General features: G+C 40.9%; 1 protein-coding gene across 2 annotated transcripts in view; it reads right to left on the bottom strand.

Moving 5' to 3' along the window:
- Positions 1-20,391, bottom strand: part of DENND6B (DENN domain containing 6B) — a 37,026-nt gene extending 16,635 nt beyond the window's left edge. Inside the window, exons 1-15 of one of the 2 annotated variants that reach the window (XM_075273831.1) lie at positions 20,178-20,391; positions 19,829-19,867; positions 16,919-16,961; positions 14,845-14,954; positions 14,306-14,386; positions 11,201-11,306; positions 8,312-8,391; positions 7,726-7,785; positions 6,662-6,703; positions 5,854-5,909; positions 5,619-5,741; positions 4,478-4,573; positions 4,298-4,392; positions 3,305-3,370; positions 2,828-2,892 (exon numbers count right to left, since the gene is read on the bottom strand). In XM_075273831.1, the coding sequence (XP_075129932.1) occupies positions 2,828-2,892; positions 3,305-3,370; positions 4,298-4,392; positions 4,478-4,573; positions 5,619-5,741; positions 5,854-5,909; positions 6,662-6,703; positions 7,726-7,785; positions 8,312-8,391; positions 11,201-11,306; positions 14,306-14,386; positions 14,845-14,954; positions 16,919-16,961; positions 19,829-19,867; positions 20,178-20,336 (1,221 nt within the window). In that variant the 5' untranslated portion in view covers positions 20,337-20,391. The remainder of the gene's footprint in view (positions 1-2,827; positions 2,893-3,304; positions 3,371-4,297; positions 4,393-4,477; positions 4,574-5,618; positions 5,742-5,853; positions 5,910-6,661; positions 6,704-7,725; positions 7,786-8,311; positions 8,392-11,200; positions 11,307-14,305; positions 14,387-14,844; positions 14,955-16,918; positions 16,962-19,828; positions 19,868-20,177) is intronic. The other variant, XM_075273832.1, reaches the window with a different exon arrangement.
- Positions 20,392-22,175: the final 1,784 nt, after the last annotated feature.

Raw genomic sequence — 22,175 nt, 5'->3', positions numbered from 1 at the left:
TGTCAGGTCCTCTGTGCAGGACTTTTCTCTTCACCGATTATCATCGAGTTCTGCACCAGAGTCTCTGGCGCATATGTGAAACTAGCCTAATTCAATAAAAAACACTGAAACTAAAATTATTACTCAAGGAAATGTTTTCACTTACCTAAAAGGGAACCTGTCACCAGGATTTTCACTACTAAATCCACAGCAATGTCAGTCTGGGTATGAAACATTATTTTTATCTTTCCCTCTATTAAGGTAAAAAAAATCACCTCAGAAGTGTATATGTAAATTAGGTGGCATTCACACTAGCTTCTGCTGTCCACCCAGGGGTTTCTGTCCTAATCCCCGGAGAAACTGCAAAGGGGTCAGCTTGCTGGAGGTCAGTTTTAAAACCTATTCATTTGAATGGATTTTTAAAACAAACCGCCGGTGTCCATATGCAGCCTCTCCGCGGTGAAACCATTTTGTTTGCACAGACAAAAGACTGGGCTATTCATGTTGGAAGCAAAGTTGGGATTACCAAGTATAGGAAAAAAGGGCATGGGGTGCAGGGCCACATAGAAAATCTTAAGGAGATCGGCAACTGCTGAAGTAGGAGGTGATCGTAGGGTGCTTCTGTGTCGACTGTGGGAGTGTGTCAAGTCATCAGCTGCTGTGAAGGTGATGGAGCTAAAGGAGGCTTCCACTGACACCGATAGTGTTCATGGCGATGCCAGTCTATCTTGGAGCGCTGTACTGTTTGGTATAGATAACAAACATAGATATTGGGAAAAAGAGGTTGTGGCCCACAAGAAAGGGAAAGATGAGGTAAGGTAAGAAACTGTCCAGAGCGACAGAGAGGCCTCAGATTTTTGATAATAAATCTGATAATTAGATAAAATAGTATAAAGTGATAGTTCCCGGAGCAAGATTGGGAGAGAAATCAGGGGTTTAGAAATTAAGAGCAGCAAGTCGTCCGCGTAAGCAGCTACTTGAACTCCAGAGCAAAGTCAAATGAATATGAGAGGGGATAATGAGCACCCCTGTCTGTTGGCCCTGAAGTTTTATTCTGTGGGTTTAGTAGTGAAAATCCAGAAGTAAAAATCCAGACAGTTTCCCATTAAGAAAAAAATATTGTCAAAATATTGGCAAAAATGTGCCAAAGATACCTAAATATTCAATAGCAGACTAGGGTGCCTAGGGCCCACCAGCAAAATTCATTTTGGGGGCCCTTTATATAGATACGCACAAATATTACCTGACGCTCAAACACAAATTCCATAAGTTTATTTTTTAGTTTTCTTAAATAATTTACCCAGTATATTATACTAGAACTTGTTTTCAGAGGTTTTTAGGCCCGGATCACATCTGCGTTCAGGCCATTCTGTTCACCTCCCTGCATGATATGGGGTCCGCGGGTTTCCTTAGGTAACCACTTTTTTATGCGGATTAGGTTTCTGTTCGGGGGCTCCCCAAGCAGACTCACCAAACGGAAACCTATGCGCAGATGTGAACCAGGCCTTAAGTGCCATTTCACCAGTGCTTATCAAGTGTAACGGACACACTGCATCACTTCAACAATTTGGCCTTGGGCTACTTCATCCCCTCTCTGTTTTGGATTTGGCCCAATTCTAAGGGTATTGTTTCCCTGGTTTTCACCCTTTACCTCCTACACAGCAATCTGGACTTCACTGCAGGTAACGCACGGGTTCACTAACTCTTAAAAGTGTCCCTGATGTAGGGGACAACTGTCCAAGGCCCCAAATAAAAATGATGCAAAGCATTAGGGGTCAGGCCAGAGGTTGGCCAAGACAGGCTTAGGACGGGGAAGGAAGAAAACGTCAACATGAGCCAAGCCCTTAGGGTATGTTCAAACTGAGCTTTTTGCAGGCGCCTGCAAAAATGGCTCCCATTGACTTCAATGGGAGCCACTTGCTTTTTTTTCCGCTAGCTAGTAGTGGAAAAAAGAAGTGACATGACCTATCTTGCCGTGGATTCTGCAGCTGATTCAGCTGCGGCTCGAGACACACTCCTGTTTAGGCCCATTCGGGCCTAATCAGGAGCGGTATGCCGCGATGGAATGCCAATGCTGTATCGGCATTTGGACGCGGCTAGCCGCGCGTAATGTTCACAAGGCGGAAAAGGTTTCCTTGACCTTTTCCTCCATGTGAACATACCCTTAGGGTGCATTCACACTGAGTAAACGCTAGCTTATTTTGTAGAGTAAAATTACACTTGTAAATTTTGCTATCCCATTGACTTCAATGACATTTTACAGGCGTATTTTTACAGGCGTATTTTTTACAGGCGTATTTTTTACAGGCGTATTTTTACACTTGTAAAAAAATATCATTGAAGTCAATGGGATAGCAAAATTTACAAGTGTAATTTTACTCTACAAAATAAGCTAGCGTTTACTCAGTGTGAATGCACCCTTAGAGTGTCTTCACATACTATAATGCCCCCTTAGTGATCCCCACACAATATAAGGCAACCCTTGTGTCCTTTACACACATTATTATGCCCATTTAGTGACACCCATACAGCTGCCTTAGTAGCTCCACTTAATATAATGCTCCCACACAATAGAATGCTTTTTTAGTGCCCCCCCCCACACACACACACACAGTTCTGATAGTTTCCTGCTTTATCAGATAGAATTGATATTGAGACACACTTCCATCTTGCCACTGAAGTGTTATGGCATCCCTGAAGGCATTCTACAGCACCATGGTTAGGAATGTGTGATACAGAAAGCTACCAAACACCTAATACAAACTAAAGTAAAGCTCCAAAAATAGCTTCTGTATACCCTAGAACACATTTCTGGGCAATTCTATAACACACACCTTTCAGCAGTTACCTTTAGTAGTTGTTTAATCAGGGCCTTGTCTTTGTGAAGAAATGGCTTATAGGAAGTGTACATCCCTATAAGGAATAAAGAGGCAAAAACAAATATTTTTAGTTGTGCAGAAATATACCGTATATAGTTTACTGTTGCTCATTTCTACATGAAGATGTAGACAACAATCGGTCTTCTCTCCCATGTAGATCCAATATCTAGGAATGAATGTAGCTTCCTGGAAATGGCTGCAGTTTGGTTCATAGCATCATTTACTGGGATTGCTATATAGGACTGTTTACAGATACTTTGCAACATCTTTTGAGACAACCAACCAAAATTGTATGAAAAAGTGATCTTCTAAAAGAGGTGATCTTCTCAAAGAAGGCTAGTACGAAAAACTGAAAACTTGTCACAGAAAATGTGGTCTGGGTAAGGAGGTGGCTCTCGAGAGAGATTTCACTGGTTAAATTAATAATCTGAAATAGTCAATTTTACCCATTTTCGTATCCATAGTTTTCAACTTTGTAATCTTCTTTAATTTTACTTGTTTTGGTAAATCACCTGCAGATGAAAACAAGTCACATTTAATATTTAATAATGTAGAGGGGTTAGACAAAATAACTAGAACATACCTATTTTTACATAGTCAAGCTTAAAGGGATTGTTCAGGCTTCAGCTACTTATGGCCTATGATCAGGATAACCAATAAATACCTGATCGACGGGGGGCTAAAAGCCTGCCACAGACCTATCAGCTGTATGGAGCTGATTCTGACACCCCAAACCCCCAAAAAGTCACATGTGCCACAATAAAAAGTACAGGTCATATTCAAAAAATAAGCCCTCAACAAACTCAACCGAAAAATACAAATATATTATGCATCTCAGAAGATGATGATGCAAAAATAATAGGTTTTTGTTCTGCAACATTAGTAAAACATAAAAACATAATAAAAATTGGGTATCTCTGTAATCATACCAACCCACAGAATAAAGGTAACATGTTACTTATCCTGTACGCTTTGAGGAAAGAAAAATTAAAAGGTAAGAAAGCTCTGCCAGAATTGATTTTTTTTTATTCCTCCAAGAAAGAGTTAATAAAATTTAGTCAATAAGTTATAGGCACCCAAAAATGATGTCACTACAAAAGTCATCTCATACTGCAAAAAACAAGCCCTGATGTGACCACATCACCAGAAAAGTAAAACAAAATATAGCTTGCACAATGTAAAGACAAAAAAAAACAAATCAGCAAATCATTAGAACACATTAGGAAGGGAATCTATAAGCTGTGTGAACATGTAGAGCTTATAGAGAAAATAATCCAGAAGTCACCCCATAGTAGGGATATCCGCCCAGCCATAGGAGCTACTGGGGAAATAGTAGGGAATTTGGTGTTCCCAATATACTCCGCACAGCTTATGTATTCACTTTTTGCCATCTGCTGTACATTTATATGTAAGCTCCATCACCACTTCTGTTTTCTTACCAGACACTCGAGGTTCTCCTACACGAAGAATATGAGGCCAGTGCTGCAAAGTCTTTATGAAGAAAGGGTTGGTTACTCCAAGTAATAAACTAGGACTGAAGAGTGAAAAAATGATTAAAATCTTTTATAATTGTATGTCATGTCTATTTTTCTAGTTCCTTTGAACAAATGTTTACTCACGGGGCTTGAGTTTTTGTTGTATATTCTTTGAATTCACTGTCATGAATAGTGAAATATGGGCGGAAATCAGAGCAAAACTTTAATGGTGAAATGCATCTGTTAATAAAAAGGTACACAATATGCATCAGGGGAAGATATCATTGTTCTGCAGGTTAAAAAACAAACAGTACAATGAATATGTATTGCTTGTTTGATCAAATTGAGCCAATCTACTTTAGTAAAAAAAAGGCTGAATAGACTGGTAACACCAGCTGGCAGGTTTAGGAAGCATGAATGAGCAGGGCACAAGTGTTCTTCATTGAAGTCTTTTTATACATTTGTTCCCAGAATGGCAATGTTATTCAATTCCTCTAGAATATATGACTGTGATCTAAGTAAGCAACAGAATATCAAGTTAGTACACGGTCTCTACATACACTACATTCTTTATTGCTAAATGAAAAACATTGAGAGATGAAAGCAAAGAATGGACTATACTATAATGTGCCTCAAAATCCTGACCATATAAACACATCTCATTGAAATCAATGGGTTTCTTTTTCCGCACGTGGTTTGTTGCCGCTCCCAGAAAGAAGGAGCGACATGCTCTTTCTTCAGCCAGATGCCGCGGCCAGACGTCCGCCTCAAGACACTCTCTCCCGACTAGGCCCATTCATTTGGGCATAATCTGGAGAGGAGTGCCGCAACTGGATGCAGTGCACTGCACCAGCATCCAGTCGCGGCTACCCGTTTTTTGGTCCGGAATCTGAGGCAGCCTCTGCCTCAAATTCTGGACCAAAAAAACCTGCCTGAATTCAGCTTAATAGTTATTATGCTCTACCATTCTATTATACTCTTTAGTTGCTTATTAAAGATACATAATTTTGCTTTTAGTGCTTGTATTTGGTAATATTGCAGATAGTGTGATATGAACACTTCTGACCTTTTTGCTCATTGTTTCATACATCACAAGCTAACCAAAGATCATCGTCACTATCACCGTCACAATATTTTTTGACCATAATCCCTGGTCATGTTAGAAAAGGTCTACCTCCTTTAGAGGGGCTGATCCCATTTAATCCTTCAATCTGTTTGGATGGAAGAAGTGGGCAAGTGTTTAATTGCATCTGGCTGTAACATAGAAGAACAAGGAATTCATTACCCAGTCAATGCTAGCACAATTTCAGATGAAATGGTGGGTGAAGGTGCCATAATAACCAGGGGTTCTCCTAGCAAAACTAGTTCCCAGAGCAACTGGAGGTTCATCAGAACAGACTGGAGAGACCTAGGTAAATACAGAGAATAAGGTCAGTTATATACTGGAGTATTATATAATCCCTGATGTGCAGAGATACTGGAGGCTCTAAAATGTTATATGCGATAACTATATTTCTCACCTGAAGAGATCCAACTCATGTATGCTGGGTATGTGGCACGGGGGGTCAAGCCGATCCTGTATATTATGTGGAGATATGATCACAACACTTGGATTAAACAAAAGCATACATTATATAGTTAATATTTCACTTCCACTCAATCTACTCTATTTTGAAAAAAAAAAAAGGGTTTCATTTTATGATGGAAGCAGTTACATTTGTGGAAGAGAGAGCTGTTCCCAAGCACAGTGAACTGTAAATTTATCTTATATCATTATCTTGATAGTTTGAACACACTATGCAGAAATATTATTGGAAAAATCTCAAAGGGGTTAAACATAATAAACCAGTACCAGTATACAAGTTTCCGGCTGCTTGTGTCAGATGGTGCTGCAGCCATTCAAAGGCCTCAGTGGTCAGCTCCTCACAAACGGCATATCACAGCAGTCATATGCTGTTTGTGAAGCGGCCACCAGATTGGTTGAAGAGGGAACCTGGCACAAACAGCTGGGAGTATCACTAGTGATGCAAATCAGAGGACTTGTACACACGCCATCGGCAACCCTAAACTGAAAACAGAGGCCTGAAGAGAAATGAATACTTGTTTTTATGTTTATATCTCCAGTAGCAGCAGTATTAAATAATAAAAATGTTAACTGGACAACCCCTTTAACTCTTAATCTTTCTAATGCATATGAACGTATTTGTCAAGTGTGGTTTATGCATGCAGTATAGAAGATGGGCGAAGGTGATTATCAGATGTGCTATGGCCATATGTGCATTACATGAAAATAACCAGGTGCCTTTAAAAGTGTAAAAATTCTGTTACCATCTGTAGAACACTTTCATTTGTTGCCCTGGTGAGCTCACCCTATAAGAGATATGGTATCGGCTACTGATTAACGCATACAAACTACTAAGAATGTAGATTTATATTCTACAGCTTCAGTCAACGTTTTCACAAACCACACTTATTTCTTAAAATTACATTTTTATTACCATACCTAATAATAATCATATTATTTAGATCTAAACTATGTGCTATACTTTGTTTACCAGGGTTTAGTATCAGCCACGTATGACAATACTGAAATGGACAACAAAGATGATAAGCACTACACTATTAGGGCCAGTTCACACGGAGTTAACGCGCTTGCATTCTTGCATGTATACACGTATGGCACGTATACACGTGTCAGAATGTAAGCGCTCAAAACAGATCCCATTAATTTCAATGGGTCGTTACGGGCGTATAACGTGCGTAATTTTGCTTGCGTTATACGCCCGTAACGACCCATTGAAATGAATGGGATCTGTTTTGAGCGCTCACATTCTGACACGTGTATACGTGCCAGAATGCGAGCGTGTAAACTCCACGTGAACTGTCCCTTAAGCTGCCCATACACATAAAATAATGGCTGACATTATACATTTCGGCCAATGGTTGTTTACAAATTATTCATGAACTCTCTTTTGCAATTGGCAACAGCAGGCTATAGTCAGTCAAAAATATGATTTGTAACATCCTAATTTTGTATTCATTGTCAGCTGAAAATATAGGAGTATGGAATAATTTTCTGAATTCAGACAGTTTGTTGTGGCATGTTGCTGATGAGATTGCGTATATAACAATCTCATGAACAACTGATCAACTGCATTCTTGCCAAAGTCCTGTGTATGGCTAGCTTTAGCCAATTTGTTCTGTCAGACACAAACTGTACAACAAAAAGTCAGCTACTGTTGTCTGTCCATGTAACAATTTTTGAAAATTCCCACATTGCAAGTAGAACTTCACCTGTATAAGCTTTGCATCTGAAAACTACATCACAAAACAGCAGAAATTCACAGTAAACTACATGTGGTATATCAGCAATATATACGTATAGCACATACCTTGGGGTGGTCAGTAATAACATTAGTTTCCATCACATCAGTCTGGCTGGGAATTTTGACCTAAAAAAACATATATACAGAAAATACTCATGTGACTGTACGATAACAAGGTATATGTCAAGTACAGAGAAATGGAATTTCATAAAGTTGACTTCAGAAGAAGCAGAGCAAAACACGTGTTAGGGTCAGACCCCATAGTTGGTATTTTCCCTTTGTATATGTATAACATGTACTTATTCATGTACACGTTATGACTATAACTTTATTTACTGTGGATATGTATTAATTTATAATCTATGCACAACTTTGGAAGGTTTTTTAATTTGGGTGTCTGGCTATGGTGGTCTTATTTATGAGTATACTGTGATTTGTATGTTGTTTTATATCATTTGAATTTAATAAAGATGACATTTATATTTTACATGAGATGATGCTATGTTATTTTTATAAATGGTATGAACCAAAATTGGTCAAATTTCAAAGAGAGAAAGATACTCCAAAGGCAAGCAAGATAAAACATGCATATCACAGAATAGTAAAAAAATACAAGTTGGAGTATACAGAAGGTAGCCATTTCACTTAGTACCTGCAAGACAAGTCCCATGATAGGCAATGACAATGAAAGTCCTGGCTCAGGAAATGGCCATCGGTCGATCTGATTACAGACTAGGGCAAAAAAAAGATTGTTGTTTTTCTCATTATACTATATTTACAAAATATAATGCTAAAATGCCTAGCAAGTTACTCAGAGAAATGGTGGACAATTGCAAGGCAGGCATCCAATTGTTGGTGGAATTGTTTGTACAAATGATTCACCATCAACATTAACAACTTAATTGCCTGACCAGGAACAATTAAAGGGTTTGCCCGGGATAAAATGCAATTTCTACAGTAATCTAAACACCTCCACCCACTTTCTAAATTGCTTACTTTACTTACTTCCTTTAGCAAAAATGTATATTTACCTGTATCCTTGGGAAGGTCAATTGACCGCCTCAGGCACATTTTCTGATTATCCGGTGACTTTCTGTTTCCAGAAATGGAACATCACCACTACTCCCTCCACCTCATCATACTTACCTGTCATCATGTGATCTTCTAGGCACGAATCGTTAGTGCCTTCACTTCTGCCGGTACCTGTGCAATAGAGACATCTGCAGAAGTGAAGGAAGCCTTGAGACGCTGGCAGACGTAAAGAAGAGAACGAGCCAGCATTCCACCCGTTTGCAATAGAGCTGGAGCACTCCTGTTCTATTGTACAGGTCCTAGCAGACGAGAAGAGGAGAAGGATCTCTCATGCCAAAAAGATCCTAACAGGAAGACAGGTAAGGGCTCGTTCACATCTGCGCCCGGCACTCCGTTATGCAGGTTTCCGTTTCCTGCATAAAACAGAGCAGGAGACGGAAACCTGCAGGAGTCTTTCTCACCCATTCATTTGAATGGGTGAGAAAGATGTCCGGCCGTGAGCAGCGGTGAGCGTTTTATGCTCTCCGCCGCAAAACCGGGTTTTATAATCCGGACACAGAGTCGGACATGCAGTACTCTGTGTCCGGATTTAAAAAACGGTTTTGCGGCGGAGAGCATAAAACGCTCACCGCCGCTCACGGCCGGACCCGGTCTGTGGTTTCCGTCTTCTGGCATGCAGAAGACGGAAACCACAGAACGGACAGCTGAACGCAGGAGTGAACCTAGCGTAAGTATGATGGAATGGGGAGTGGACTGAGTTAGTTAAATAGGGCTAATAGTCCATGGGCTAGCTAGAGAAATAGGAAGGGGGGTGTGAGAGGGGGAGGAGGTGTGAGAGAGGGAGAGGAGGGAGAGAGAGGGGGATCTGAGTGATGAGCAATGCGTCATGGAAGTTGTAGGATAGGAGAGCAGGAAGCTACCCATGTAAACAAATGGAGAGGATGCCAGGAGCTCCAAGAGAACCCCAGAAATCACTCAAAATGCTGCTAAAGGTATTTGGATGCACTTATTAATCCATTAATACCGCTAACAGAGCTTTTTTTTAAAGAAAAAAAAAGACAAAAAAGTTTTTTGCCCGAAAAACCCCTTAAAGTTAAGAAAAATTTAATAAAATGCATCGAGTGAAAACTGGCTCTGCTAAAAGTGGTCAGCTATGCTAAACAATCCTATTTATCTTCAGTACTTTTGGAGACTCATATGCTTATTAGACTTTGTATTGTCAAATGAGTAAGCTAGAGCAGATAAGAAGTCATGATTCTGAGTTCTGACATTATAAGTCTCTGATTGGACAGAGGGCCCAGAATTCCCCTCACCTTCTGCTCTCTTAGACCAAATACCAAAACTGACTACACTGATAGCTCAGGAATAGTGGGGGCTAGTAACAAAAACTGCACCAGAATCAGCGGATCAGAACCAATTAAAGATACAATTTTACAAAATCCAAAGTAGACTATGCAGTTGAAAGATACACCAGATTTATGATCAGGCATCAATCTGACAAATTTTCAGAGTATAGAAAGATTATTTTGCTTGAATTTCTTTTTAAGGGGTGGAAAGATATTAAGTGTTTTAGAAGATCGATTATATGATAAAAGTAACCCTTTGGAACAACATTTTACTCCAGAGTTTTAGAAGACAGTATAAATTCTGGGTGAAAAAGGGGGTTACGTGTTATCTCAATTATTAGAGAATGGTACATTTAATTAGCATTATAAGGGTGCATTCACACTGAGTATACGCTAAGCTCTTTCTGAACATAAAACACGTTCAGAATGAGCGCATACAAAGCAGATCCCATTCCTTTCTATGGGAGCTGGCATACGTGCGCTCCCCATTGAAATGAATGGGCTGCTTTTTTCCCTATTCCTGTCAATGTAATACGCGCGTAGATTGCCCCCACCCCACGAGGGAGGGTTTATAGGATTATTATTGATTTGAGATATGTTTTTTCTTTTCTATGCATGTTTTATTCTTTAAATAAAATAATCTCACACAACTTTTGAAGCAGAGAGCGGTGCAAATATATGGCAATATAAGCACCCAAATTCTGTATGTTATATTACATGCCCACTCATTGCTTTTCGATGGAAGCTCTTGGGACACTCGTGCTGCCAGCATCTACCAAACTGTATCTAATATGTATTGCTAGCCAATGTTACAAAACTGTTACTGTTGGCAGAAGATGTGGCTGGCCTTTTGTTTTTGCTGAAGACAAATACTGCATTTCAGAATTTTTTAAAAAAGTGACTCCAAGTCATACAAGGGTTGGATTGGTCCACCATAAAAAAAAGACAACAACTCTCATTATCGGTCACAAAGAAGGGTTTAGGGTAGGAGACTCTTTTCTTTCAACAGGGCAAATGAAAATGGATAATATTCAGTCTTTTTAATAAAAGACATCTGGATCTATACCCAAAGCCCTCTCCACTACTCCACCAATACTTGTTCAGGATTTCTCTGGAGCAACTGCTTTGTTGATCATATTACATTTTTCCATTCACTTTCTTACCAGCTTCAAGACAGGGCTCCAACTTGTTAAAATATTCAGGAGCTATGAGTTGCAGTAGTGTGTGAAACAAGTTGGTGTAGGGTAAACTGGACAGAAGAACTAGAGACTGAAAAGAAAACAGACATGTATGTATTCAGTAGATCAGGTAGATACACATAAAGGTTGTTCATAACAAGGAGATTGTACAAAATACACTCATTAAATAGCCCTATAGAATGGCTGAAAAAGAAAAATAGATAAACATACTATAGCTAGTTACCTAGGCTGTTTAGATCTAGTGGTAAGGAGCTAGCTCAGACAGACAAATAGGATTGTTTGATCAGTCAACATACACAAGCAGCTCCCAAAGTTTTCTTTCTATCACTCAGAGACAAATAGCTCCATCATTACACACCCGTCTTGGCCTGGACCACTTCCAGACACTTAGCAGGAAGAAATTTGGTGTCCCATTATGAGTCCTGCCATTCAGAGCCAGCCACCATCATCTTCGTTAGTGGTGTCACGAAGGAGAAACTTGGACTGCTACAGATTGGAATAATATCATCTTTAGTTATGAATCCAGGTTCTGTTTGAGACCGGGATCCAACAATGATTGGGTTTGAACATGTGGGCCTTGTGGTGAGTGTTTCAATCATACCTTTGCTGTGGAGTAACACTCTGGCTCATCTGCTGGTGTGATAACCTGGAGAGTAGGGCAGTCACCCTGACGCTAGGTTCACACCTGCGTTCGGGCCTCCGTTCTGTGGTTTCCGTCTTCTGCATACAAGAAGACAGAAACCAAAGACCGGGTCCGGCCGTGAGCGTTTTATGCTCTCCGCCGCAAAACTGTTTTTTTAAAATCCGGACACACAGTACTGCATGTCCGACTCTGTGTCCAGATTTAAAAAACCGGTTTCGCGGCGGAGAGCATAAAACACTCACTGCTGCTCACGGCCGGACAGCTTTCTTACCCATTCAAATGAATGGGTGAGAAAGACTCCTGCAGGTTTCCGTCTCTGCCTCTGTTTTCTGCAGGAAACCTTCAGAACGGAGACCCGGGCGCAGATGTGAATGAGCCCTGAGTAGTGATACAAGGAACACTAACAGCGCAGTGATATGTGCAGGACATCCTGTGTGGACATGGATGTTGCTTCTCATGCCACAGCTGGCATTTTTCAGAACGATGACGCTTGCTCATACACAGCAATGGGTTTCCCAGGAATGTCTCTGCCAGACTGCAACACTTGATTTGCCAAGTCACCAAATTTGTCACTAACGGAGTAACTATGTGGCCAGTAGAACACTAGCTTTGGCAACCTACGAGTGTCATAAAGACAGGATCACTCAAGAAGTAAAGTACAAATATTTATTCAAATAAATAAGAACAATAATACATAATATTCAGTAAAATATTAAATATGAGGAAGACCAATATAATGAATGTGCCATAGTATGGGAGGCAAATATAATAGAGTCTAAGAGTAGTAATAATAGTGGTATAATACTCTCTGTTGGGTGTTTTGGAAAACCTCTTTTTCACTATTGGATTTATATTGTTTACTGCTTTACACACTAAGTGTTTTCATGTTATCACTAAGTATTTTTATGGTATTTTGGCAGTCTTTTATATGTTGTTCACACAATGGTTTCATAGATAACCCAGCTAAGTTTTATTACCACTCTTAGACTCTATTATATTTGCCTCCCATACTATGGCACATTCATTATATTGGTCTTCCTCATATTTAATATTTTACTGAATATTATGTATTATTGTTCTTATTTATTTGAATAAATATTTGTACTTTACTTCTTGAGTGATCCTGTCTTTATGACATTGTTTTTTCATATTATCTGAGTGGATTTACTTTTTGGTGCCTTTGTTGCATTTGTGTTTGAGTTTGTAAACCTACGAGTGTGCAAGATCTACAGGGCAGCTGTAATATCTGTGGGCAAATGTGTTCCAGGATAGATACTATACAGAACCTGTATTCCCCATGCCAATGGTATCTCATCTTGTATCTAGGCTAGAGGCAGCTTGACAAGACATTATAGCCTCCTTTGAATTCTGCAATTTCCCCAATAAACTTATCATTTCACTCTAGTATTGAAATTGCTTACATAGATCATCATTGAATTCAAACTTATAAAGTTTCATTCAATTCCAACAATTCATTTTTGGTTTTTATTTTTTTTGTCAATGCGGGTTGTTTACAGGTTGTTTACAAGGAGTTCTCAGGGCAGGACATTTTATTGAGACAACTCCTTTAGGTAAAAGATTGGAATTATATACATATTTCAGCAAATTATTTGAATTCACTTTTGCATTTAAAGATGGTTAGCACCGAGAGAGATCATGGCTGCACTCAAGGCATTTTGGCAAAAAGGTTAATTGACTGCTGCCATATTATTCCTCTTTTAAAGAGGACTTTTCACTGCCTCAAAAAGTCCAACTCTTTACATCAATTTTAGGTTGTGCTCCACTAACTAGCACTGTTGGAAATTTTTCTCTAGTCCTCACCGTTCCTGAGCAATCAAAGTTAGTTTTGGTGCCTGATATACTATTTAGGATCTGTATTGTCAGGAGGGTGGTGTCAGACAGGAGCAGGCAAGGGGTGTGATTCTGAGTTTTGACATTAGCTGCCTCTGATTGGAGCTCTGAATTACACCTCCTGTCTGACACCGCCCCTCTGACATTATAGAGTTGAAATGGCTCAACAGGCACCAAAATTAACATGTTGTTAAGGAATGGAGGAGGCCAGAAAGACAATTCCAACTGTGCTGGAATCAACAGAACAGCACATATTCTCAGATGGTAAGAACTAGAATTAGTATGGTGAAAGGTCCTCTTTAAGTGAATAAACCATAGGAAGATTCTGAATAAATGATTCATGTACTTGATATAGGCTATAAATATCTAATAGGTGGGGGCCAACAGCTGCCCTCAACATGGATGAGCTGAGGTGTTTCAGGCCTTTGTACTATACAGTGCATAGAGTTTAAAGCAAATAGCTCCATGCACTGTATAGTGGCTGGGCACCAGTACTGTAGCTCTGGTCCTATTGACATATTTAATTCTTTAATGTCGATATGCCAGTTGTTTTAATAGAAAAGATAACCCCTTACCTTCTGAAAGTATCCTCTCTTCACAGAACTGTCTCTCACCTGTCGGAAGTATACATACCCAAAGTAGTGGGCAGTATCCCTCTGTAAGGACAGAAATACCATGGAAAGTAAAAATCATGCTACTATACTATAAATGGTATATATTCATAGTAATAACATAGCACATTACAATTTATGACATTTAACACATAAAAAACCATAGTATCTAGTGAAGTTAGAGAACAGCAGTTAATTAGGATGTGTTCCCTTTGACATCATGTGATTCCTTTTTTTCAGGATCAGTGCAGATATGATGCAGCTGAAGTTTGTAGCTGTTCTTAATGGATCTCAGTGGCTTACAAGAACTTTATAAGATTTCTGGGGGTGTTTAAACTATACATAACAGCTATTTTGTTCAACAAAATACTACAGAAACATGATGATAAAAAAACACTCACCATCAGTGTGACCAACCATTATGTCTTACCAGAATTTACTGTAACCTAATTTAAACGCAACTGAAGTAATAATCTTGGCCGGGTACATTCAATTCAGCTCACCTGAAGAGTAACAGGAGCTTCCCGATTATATTTCTCATCATCATATAGGGAATTTCTATGTCCTGCTGAGCGGCGCATACGAAATGTAAACTGGGTGTCACCCAGACAACCTGCAACAGGAATATAATGAAAAATAAGTACAGCATATATCATTAGCATTCACGATAGATTCACAAGGTGTAATTTTTATTTGATTTTTAGGCCCCTTGTAGACGACTGTGGGCGAGATCAGTGTGTTATCCGTGTTTTTACCGGATAGCACACTGACCCATTCATTTCTATGGGCACATGCACACCACCATAATTTCCAATGATCAGTGTGCGGGCCGAGAGTCCGTGTCGCATAATATAGAAGTCCTATTTTGTTCATTGCTTGCGGAACGGACTCATCCATAGAAGCCTAAGGGGGGCTAAAAACCTAGGATGGCACATGGATGTACTCAGTGTGCAGTCTGATTTTGCAGACAAGCTAGAGATATCATTAGATGTCCCCTGTGTTTTCCTTTTGGTGGATCTGCAAACTAGGATCACTCACTGAGGCACACTGAAGACACTCTGTCCGTTTTTTTGTAAACATACTTCACTGATGCTGAAGAAACACTAAAGACACACTGTCCTTACTATTTTGCTGACTGCAAAATACACATGGTTGTCTGTATTTGTATTGTATTTGTATTAGGCAAATTCCACCTCTAAATAAGCAAAAAATTGTGTGATTTATTGTATTTATTGTATTCTATTTCAGTCTGACGTTAAAGAGGTTTTTCAGACTTAATGGGGTTGTCCCATCACAAGGATCCTATTTATACAGCTAGTTTATGTGGATTTAAGACTTTTCCTAAATGCATTGCTTTATCAAAACAGCTTTGTTTGGCCGCTACCTTAGTTTATTCACTTCATTGTTTACACTCTGTTTCTATGGCCCTTGGGATTATCTGCTCATTTGTCAAGTGTTCTAGCTGCTTGCTCTCGGGGGGGGGGGGGGCTGGGGGCTGGGGGCTGGGAGCAGCTCTGAGCTGTCTGTGTCTTTTAAGTAGCAGAGCTTCTCAGATAGGGGACGTGAGAGTTCCGGGATTTCTGAGCTCTTATCAGTCGGTTTAATTGAATTTGGCTGATAAGGGCTGAGATAGGGAGTCCGTTACCTCTATATGTAATGCAAACTGACTCCAATCCAGCTCTGCTACATCAGCTTCACACTGTGGTAATTCATTTACAACCAATCCTGTGCAAGTGATACCCCGCCCACCTATGTGCCAAGAGAAGCAGGAAGTGAAGACAGCACAACAACCTGCAGGTTAGTTAACAAGCGTCATGGGAATACCCCTTTAAAGGGGTTGTCCTGTTATGGACACTTATCCAGTATCTCCAGAACAGGGGATAAGTCTCTGATTGCTGACGGCCGGATCACTTGGTCCACTGGTGATCAGGAAGATGGGAAAACTGAAAGTACCTCTAAGGCCTCCTTGTGAATGGAGTGCCAGAGCACTAGCGTGACTGGCACTAAATTCACTTCCATGTGGCTGCGGGCACTGCTGGAGATTACAGTCGAATAAAAGTAAATGGAGTGCCGGGGACTTTTGGTCCCCTATCCTCCTGATTGTTCGGCGACCCTGTGGATATCGGATAAGTGTCCATAATGGGCCAATCCCATTAATAAATGATGACCTAGTTTAGAATAGGTCATCAACTGAAGATGTGGCAAGCAGCTATTAGAAAAGTCTGCAGCCTTCAGGTGAGCACTGTACTATTTATTATGCACACCAGTATAGCAGCTGTGCTTGGTATCCCAACTCAGTCTATCCACTTTTATGGAACTAAGCTGTGAACAGCCCATGTGACTGATAGACATGATGGTCACAAGACCTATGCGGTGGAAGCAGCGCTTAGGAAGCACCAGTGCCATTTCAAACAACTGACCCCTGGGAATCCAAGGGTGTCAGGCAATTTACAAGTCCTAGAAAATCCCTTTAGGAATTCAATATATTAACACATTTCAATACTATAGTTTACAGCAGTGTTTTGTTTTATACAAAGTTACTCTGTTGATTGTTCCTATATAAATAGACCTTGATACCTGAATATGAGTCTGGAAAGGAGAGATAGCAGATACTGGTTTTCTGAAACAAACAAGAAAAGGTATATGTATTTAGTAGAAAATACAAAATAAACCTAAAAGACCACAAATAGATATCTGCATACCTAATCTGTGTTATTATATTGACTATTAAACTCTTATGACTTCTTTTTATTTTAATGAGAACATTGCAGAAAGACGGTATCATGAGAATTAGTTACTTAAAGTCGCATTAACACTGCATTTTCCATTGTCTGTCTACTATAACCACTAATGTATATGTTAAATGTACACATAAGTCCCCATTCAACCAATACAGTGTACTTTTTTTTTTTAACCATAGGAGTCTATAGGCAACAGACACCATGGTATGCCTATACAGTACTATCTGTAAAAACTATATGTTGGGAACCCCTCTTGATGTACACCAGTGATTTTCAACCTACAGCACGCAGTCCACAGGGGTATGCAGTTAAGAACCACTGGCTATATTACATGTTGCATTGCATATAGGTCCCACCTGCCCAGGATGGACATTCACACATGGCCGTGGTCTCCATGATTATTTTAGAAGTGCAATGAGTGCTTCCATCAGAACTGGCACTTTTGGAGTGAGAGGTGAGCTGCATTCATCACTCTGCTTCCCATATCCTCTTTATTCTGGGGCCAGCTGTGGTGTCATTCTTCCTCTCACGCTCACCACAGAAAGGAAGAATGCAGCAGAGTGGTAAATGCAGCTGATCTCTAACTCCTGGGGAGCCAGTAACTGCAATGAGCACCTCAGCACTGATGGAAGAACTCATTGCGCTTCTAAAGTAAGGATGGTGTTCCCGGCCATGTGCTGGCGTCCATCCTGGGCAGGAACCTGCACACAGTGCCGCATGTAATATAAACATCACTGGGTGTGGAGGCACTGTGGAGGGTCACGGGAGAGCAATGTGAAAGCACATTAAGTAAATAAGTAATATGATACAACAAAATTATATTGTCTGGTTTTGACCAAGTATATCTATTGTAAGAAAGTGACAGGCAAAGTGCTGGAGTCAAGATATATCTCCCCCAGATTCCTGACATATGTGTGGTCCAGGGTGAATCTTGAATAAGCTGCAGCCCAGGTGTGGGTCACACTGGGCCATAAAAGGCTGCAGAGCCTGCACTTCAGGGCAGATCCTGGGAGGAGAGGAAGGGGCTGGGTCTGTCTTGACACTGAAAGCATTGTGTTACAGTACAGTGTTGTTTTGGTTGATTTGTGTGGCTGGTAGTAAGCCACATGTACAGTTAGTATTTTCTGTGTAGGGCTGGTTCACACCTACGCCCCGTCTCTGCTTTAGCCAATCCGGCGGGTTTCCATCTTCTGCCACAAGAAACTATACAGGAGACAGAAAGGGAGCCTTCATACGGAGTTTACGCTCCGCTCATTTAGACACGTAAACACGTGTCAAAGTGCCCACTGTAAAACACAATCCCATAGACTTCAATGTGTACCGGTCTTACGCGCGCTACACATTGAAATCAATGGGTTTAAAAGCCTCCCATTGATTTCAATGTGTAGCGCGCGTAAGACCGGCACACATTGAAGTCTATGGGTTTCTGTTTTACAGCGGCCACTTTGACACGTGTTCAGGTGTCTGAATGAGCGGAGCATAAACTCCATGTGAAGGCAGCCAAACCAAGCAGTCAGTTTTAAAACCCATTCACTTGAATGGGTTTGCAAATTGACTTCCTGTGTGCATCTTCTGCCCGTCCGCAGTGAAACATTTTTTTTTAACCGGGCACAAAGCTGAACATGCAGGACTTTGTGTCCATTTAAAAAAAAAAAATGGTTTCGCCACGGAATGTAAATGGGTTTTAAAACTGACTGCCAGGTTTCCGTCCCCTGTCCAGTTTCTTGTGGCAGAAGATGGAAACCCACCGGATTGGATAAAGCGGAGATCGGGCGCAGGTGTGCACCCACCCTCAGATGAGCAGGTTTTGTTTTGCCTTTTTGCCTGAAGTTAAGGCTGTATTTTATTTTGCTTATCTGGTGTCTGACGTAAAGGTCTACTTATTTAGCAGTTTTTCTTAAATAAACCACTTTGCTGCAAGATTTGTGCCCATCTCTAATTAGTTGGGTCCGCACCACTGCTTCTACTGAGCTACCTTCCCCACACTAAATACAGAAGGTCCCACGACCATGTTGATCAACTGCTCATGCTCATCAACTTTCATTAAAATCCCATCAGCAAATCTGACAAGAAAAAAAAATAGACAGTCATCTTGCACTAATGTATATGTATCACATGTAAATGGCAAATGTCTGTTGACATATCTGTGAATGATATTTGTATAAACATTGCTTTCTGATATCAGATCATGATAACTATACATGAGTGGAACCATATTCTGAAAAAGTAGTCAGCTGCCAATTGCCTTTGCAGGTGTTTCTGCTCTCTTACATAAGAGGTTCTTCATCAGCTGCAGTTTATCTTGTGCTGTGATCAATAACACACACTAGGTGCTGAAGACATTACTGAATAGGCATGAGTTTGTTGGGTTTTTTTTTTTTTTTTTTTTTACATTTTAAAGAACTCTAGAAGTTTCTACAAAGTTCTGTGGCTAATAAATGTCTCAGGCCTGTGGTTTCATTTTATTGTATGGTCAATGAGCCTTTAGACAGCAGGCGTCACATCATCCTACTCTAAAAATCTGTTCCCTGTTATCAGCCATTTCAGAGGGAGGACCTGGACAGTAGTGTGATGCAATGGAATTACTGTCAAAGAGTCTAGAAAACATCTGCCCCAGTGATGGCTATTTTCTTTCAGATATGCCGACCTCTGGCTGCCTCTAGACATATGTCATGCATTCATGATAAACTTTTGACTATATGAAGGGGTTGTATCAGACAGTGATAAAGCAAGCTATATAGATTACCTCTTTTTCTGATATCTGGATGTTGTGGGGATACACCAGCTGGAAAGAAGAGAGAAATAGTGTTATAAGGTGAGTGTATATATCAGGATTCTCCAGTTTTTGCTGGGCAGGTTTGCTTGCACGTGTAGTTCCACAGCAGTAGAATTCTTATATAATACATTGCTTATTATAAGGATGCCTGTCTGGATCTTCAACCAGAGTCTTCCTCCATGTTCTCATCAGCCTCTCTGTACAGCAGGCCCCCGGGCCTCTCATGCCTGCTCTGTGTCCTATGCTACTTCCCTGGCCATCCTGCTATGTATTCCTACTGCTCATGTAATATGCAATGGCCCAGAACACACGACGTTACCTCCATGGCCTGGCCAAGCTCCAGATCGAAGGTGACTACGCACACACCGTCCAGCCATGCCGAGAAGCATTCCCATGGCAGGCGGCTTCCTCTCGGGCTCTCAGGTTCCTCCATGATTTCTGCCTGCGATCCTACTCCAGCCCACTCACCGCCGAGCATCCTGCTGTGTTACCATAGTGAAAGACCCACCCTGGTCCTGCCAGCTCCTGCTGTGTGTGTGCTGCGAACCTCTCACCGTTAGGGGGCGCTTTCACATCCTCATACTGTAAAGATATGGAGGAAAACGACAACCAGCATGAAAGGGGCACACGAAGGAAGAAGGAGGTGCTGCTTGAGGACTTTCTTCTATGCTCACTCAGTAGCTCTAATGTTAATACATCATATCTTCAAAAAGGCATAGGCAATAAATGTCATCACAATGGTTAGTGGCATAGGCGCTGTGTGACAGAAATGGCAGATATCCTATATTCTTTACAGAGGGGCGTCCCAAATGTACAATCTGTAACAGAGGTCCCACTCAACATGTGCCCTTAAAGGGATTCTATCATTGAAATGCATTTTTTTGTCAATCACACGTCGGAGGCTATTCGTCTCTTACCTTTAGACATGGTCTCCACCACGCCATTCCACTGGCATGCACACTCGGCTCTGCTGGTGTCTCATTGGCAGAGCCAACTGCGCAGGCGTCGGAGGTGACGCAGGAGGAAGACGACAGAGAAGGGGAGGATCCAGCCGAAGATAGAGGCGTCGCAGGATTGTGTTTTCGAGCAGCAGTGGGGACGCCCCCATAGCATTTTCAGCGCTGGGGCTCGCCCCCATCGCTGCCAGAGAACTAATTTACATACCGGTAAAAAACGGTATTTCTAAGGAATGGCGCAGCGGAGACCATGTCTAAAGGTAAGAAACAAATAGCCTTTCTAAAGGCTATTCCGACGTGTGATCGCCAAAAAAATGCATCTCAATTAATACCTCTGCACCCCTTATACACCGTCTACCAATAAGTATTTGGAGACCTGTGGTAGAATAGAAAACACCATTTATTCATATTCAATAGTTGGTAGAACCCAGCAGATGCTTTCTTACGGATGGTATTGATCCACACAATAGTCCCAGGTGCCTGATGAAACTCCTGGTGTATGTGAGCCATCGGTTTGGTGTGGTTTCTCTGGCCAGCACACGTCTGTCTCTATCTCCCCGTTTTGGGGGTTTGTCGACTCGGGGCAGATTCTGACAACCACTGTTCACTTTCCACTTCGTAATCACATAGGCCGCTGAAGATTTTGGGTAATTTAGTTTGCTTGCTATGTCCCATAAGGATCGACTATTTCTGTGGTACCCCACAATTACCCCTTTCTCAAAATCGGACAACTCTGCACTTTGTGGCATCTTGCATGTGACTAATGCCAATGCACTAATACCAATGCTGTTTCCTATTTAATGGCAAAAGGCGTGACGTACATCATGACCACAGATATCTTCATTTGTATGGGTGTCCAAATACTTATTGGTAGACAGTGTAGCTAGCCCTCCACTGTAATCTCCTTTCCTCATATGTAAACACATAAAACAGCGCAACTATCACAGTACTCTATATCTGCTTTCCCTAATAAGAAGAAGAATTTTATTTATATAGCACCAACATATTCCGCAACAACTTTACTAACAGTAATGGATACCTGATGACTAGGTCAGATAGTGGGATATATTTATTAATACAACTTATATATGTCAGTGATGCTAGTAAGTATGGCGCATAACTACCGTATATACTCGAGTATAAGCTGACCCGAATATAAGCCGAGGCCCCTAATTTTACCACAAAAAACTGGGAAAACTTATTGACTCGAGTATAAGCCTGGAGGGAGGAAATGCAGCAGCTACTGGAAAATTTCAAAAATTAAAATGGTCGGAGTTTTTGGGTGCAGTAGTTGCTGGGTGCTGGGGAAGGGGAGGGGATGTTTCGGTTGTCTGTCTGCCCCTTCCCCGACCTTGAGGACT

The sequence above is a fragment of the Leptodactylus fuscus genome, chromosome 5 (genome assembly GCF_031893055.1).
Source record: "Leptodactylus fuscus isolate aLepFus1 chromosome 5, aLepFus1.hap2, whole genome shotgun sequence".
Classification (NCBI taxonomy): domain Eukaryota; kingdom Metazoa; phylum Chordata; class Amphibia; order Anura; family Leptodactylidae; genus Leptodactylus; species Leptodactylus fuscus.
Note: the sequence above shows the minus strand (reverse complement) of the source record. Positions and strands in the feature narration are given on the sequence as shown.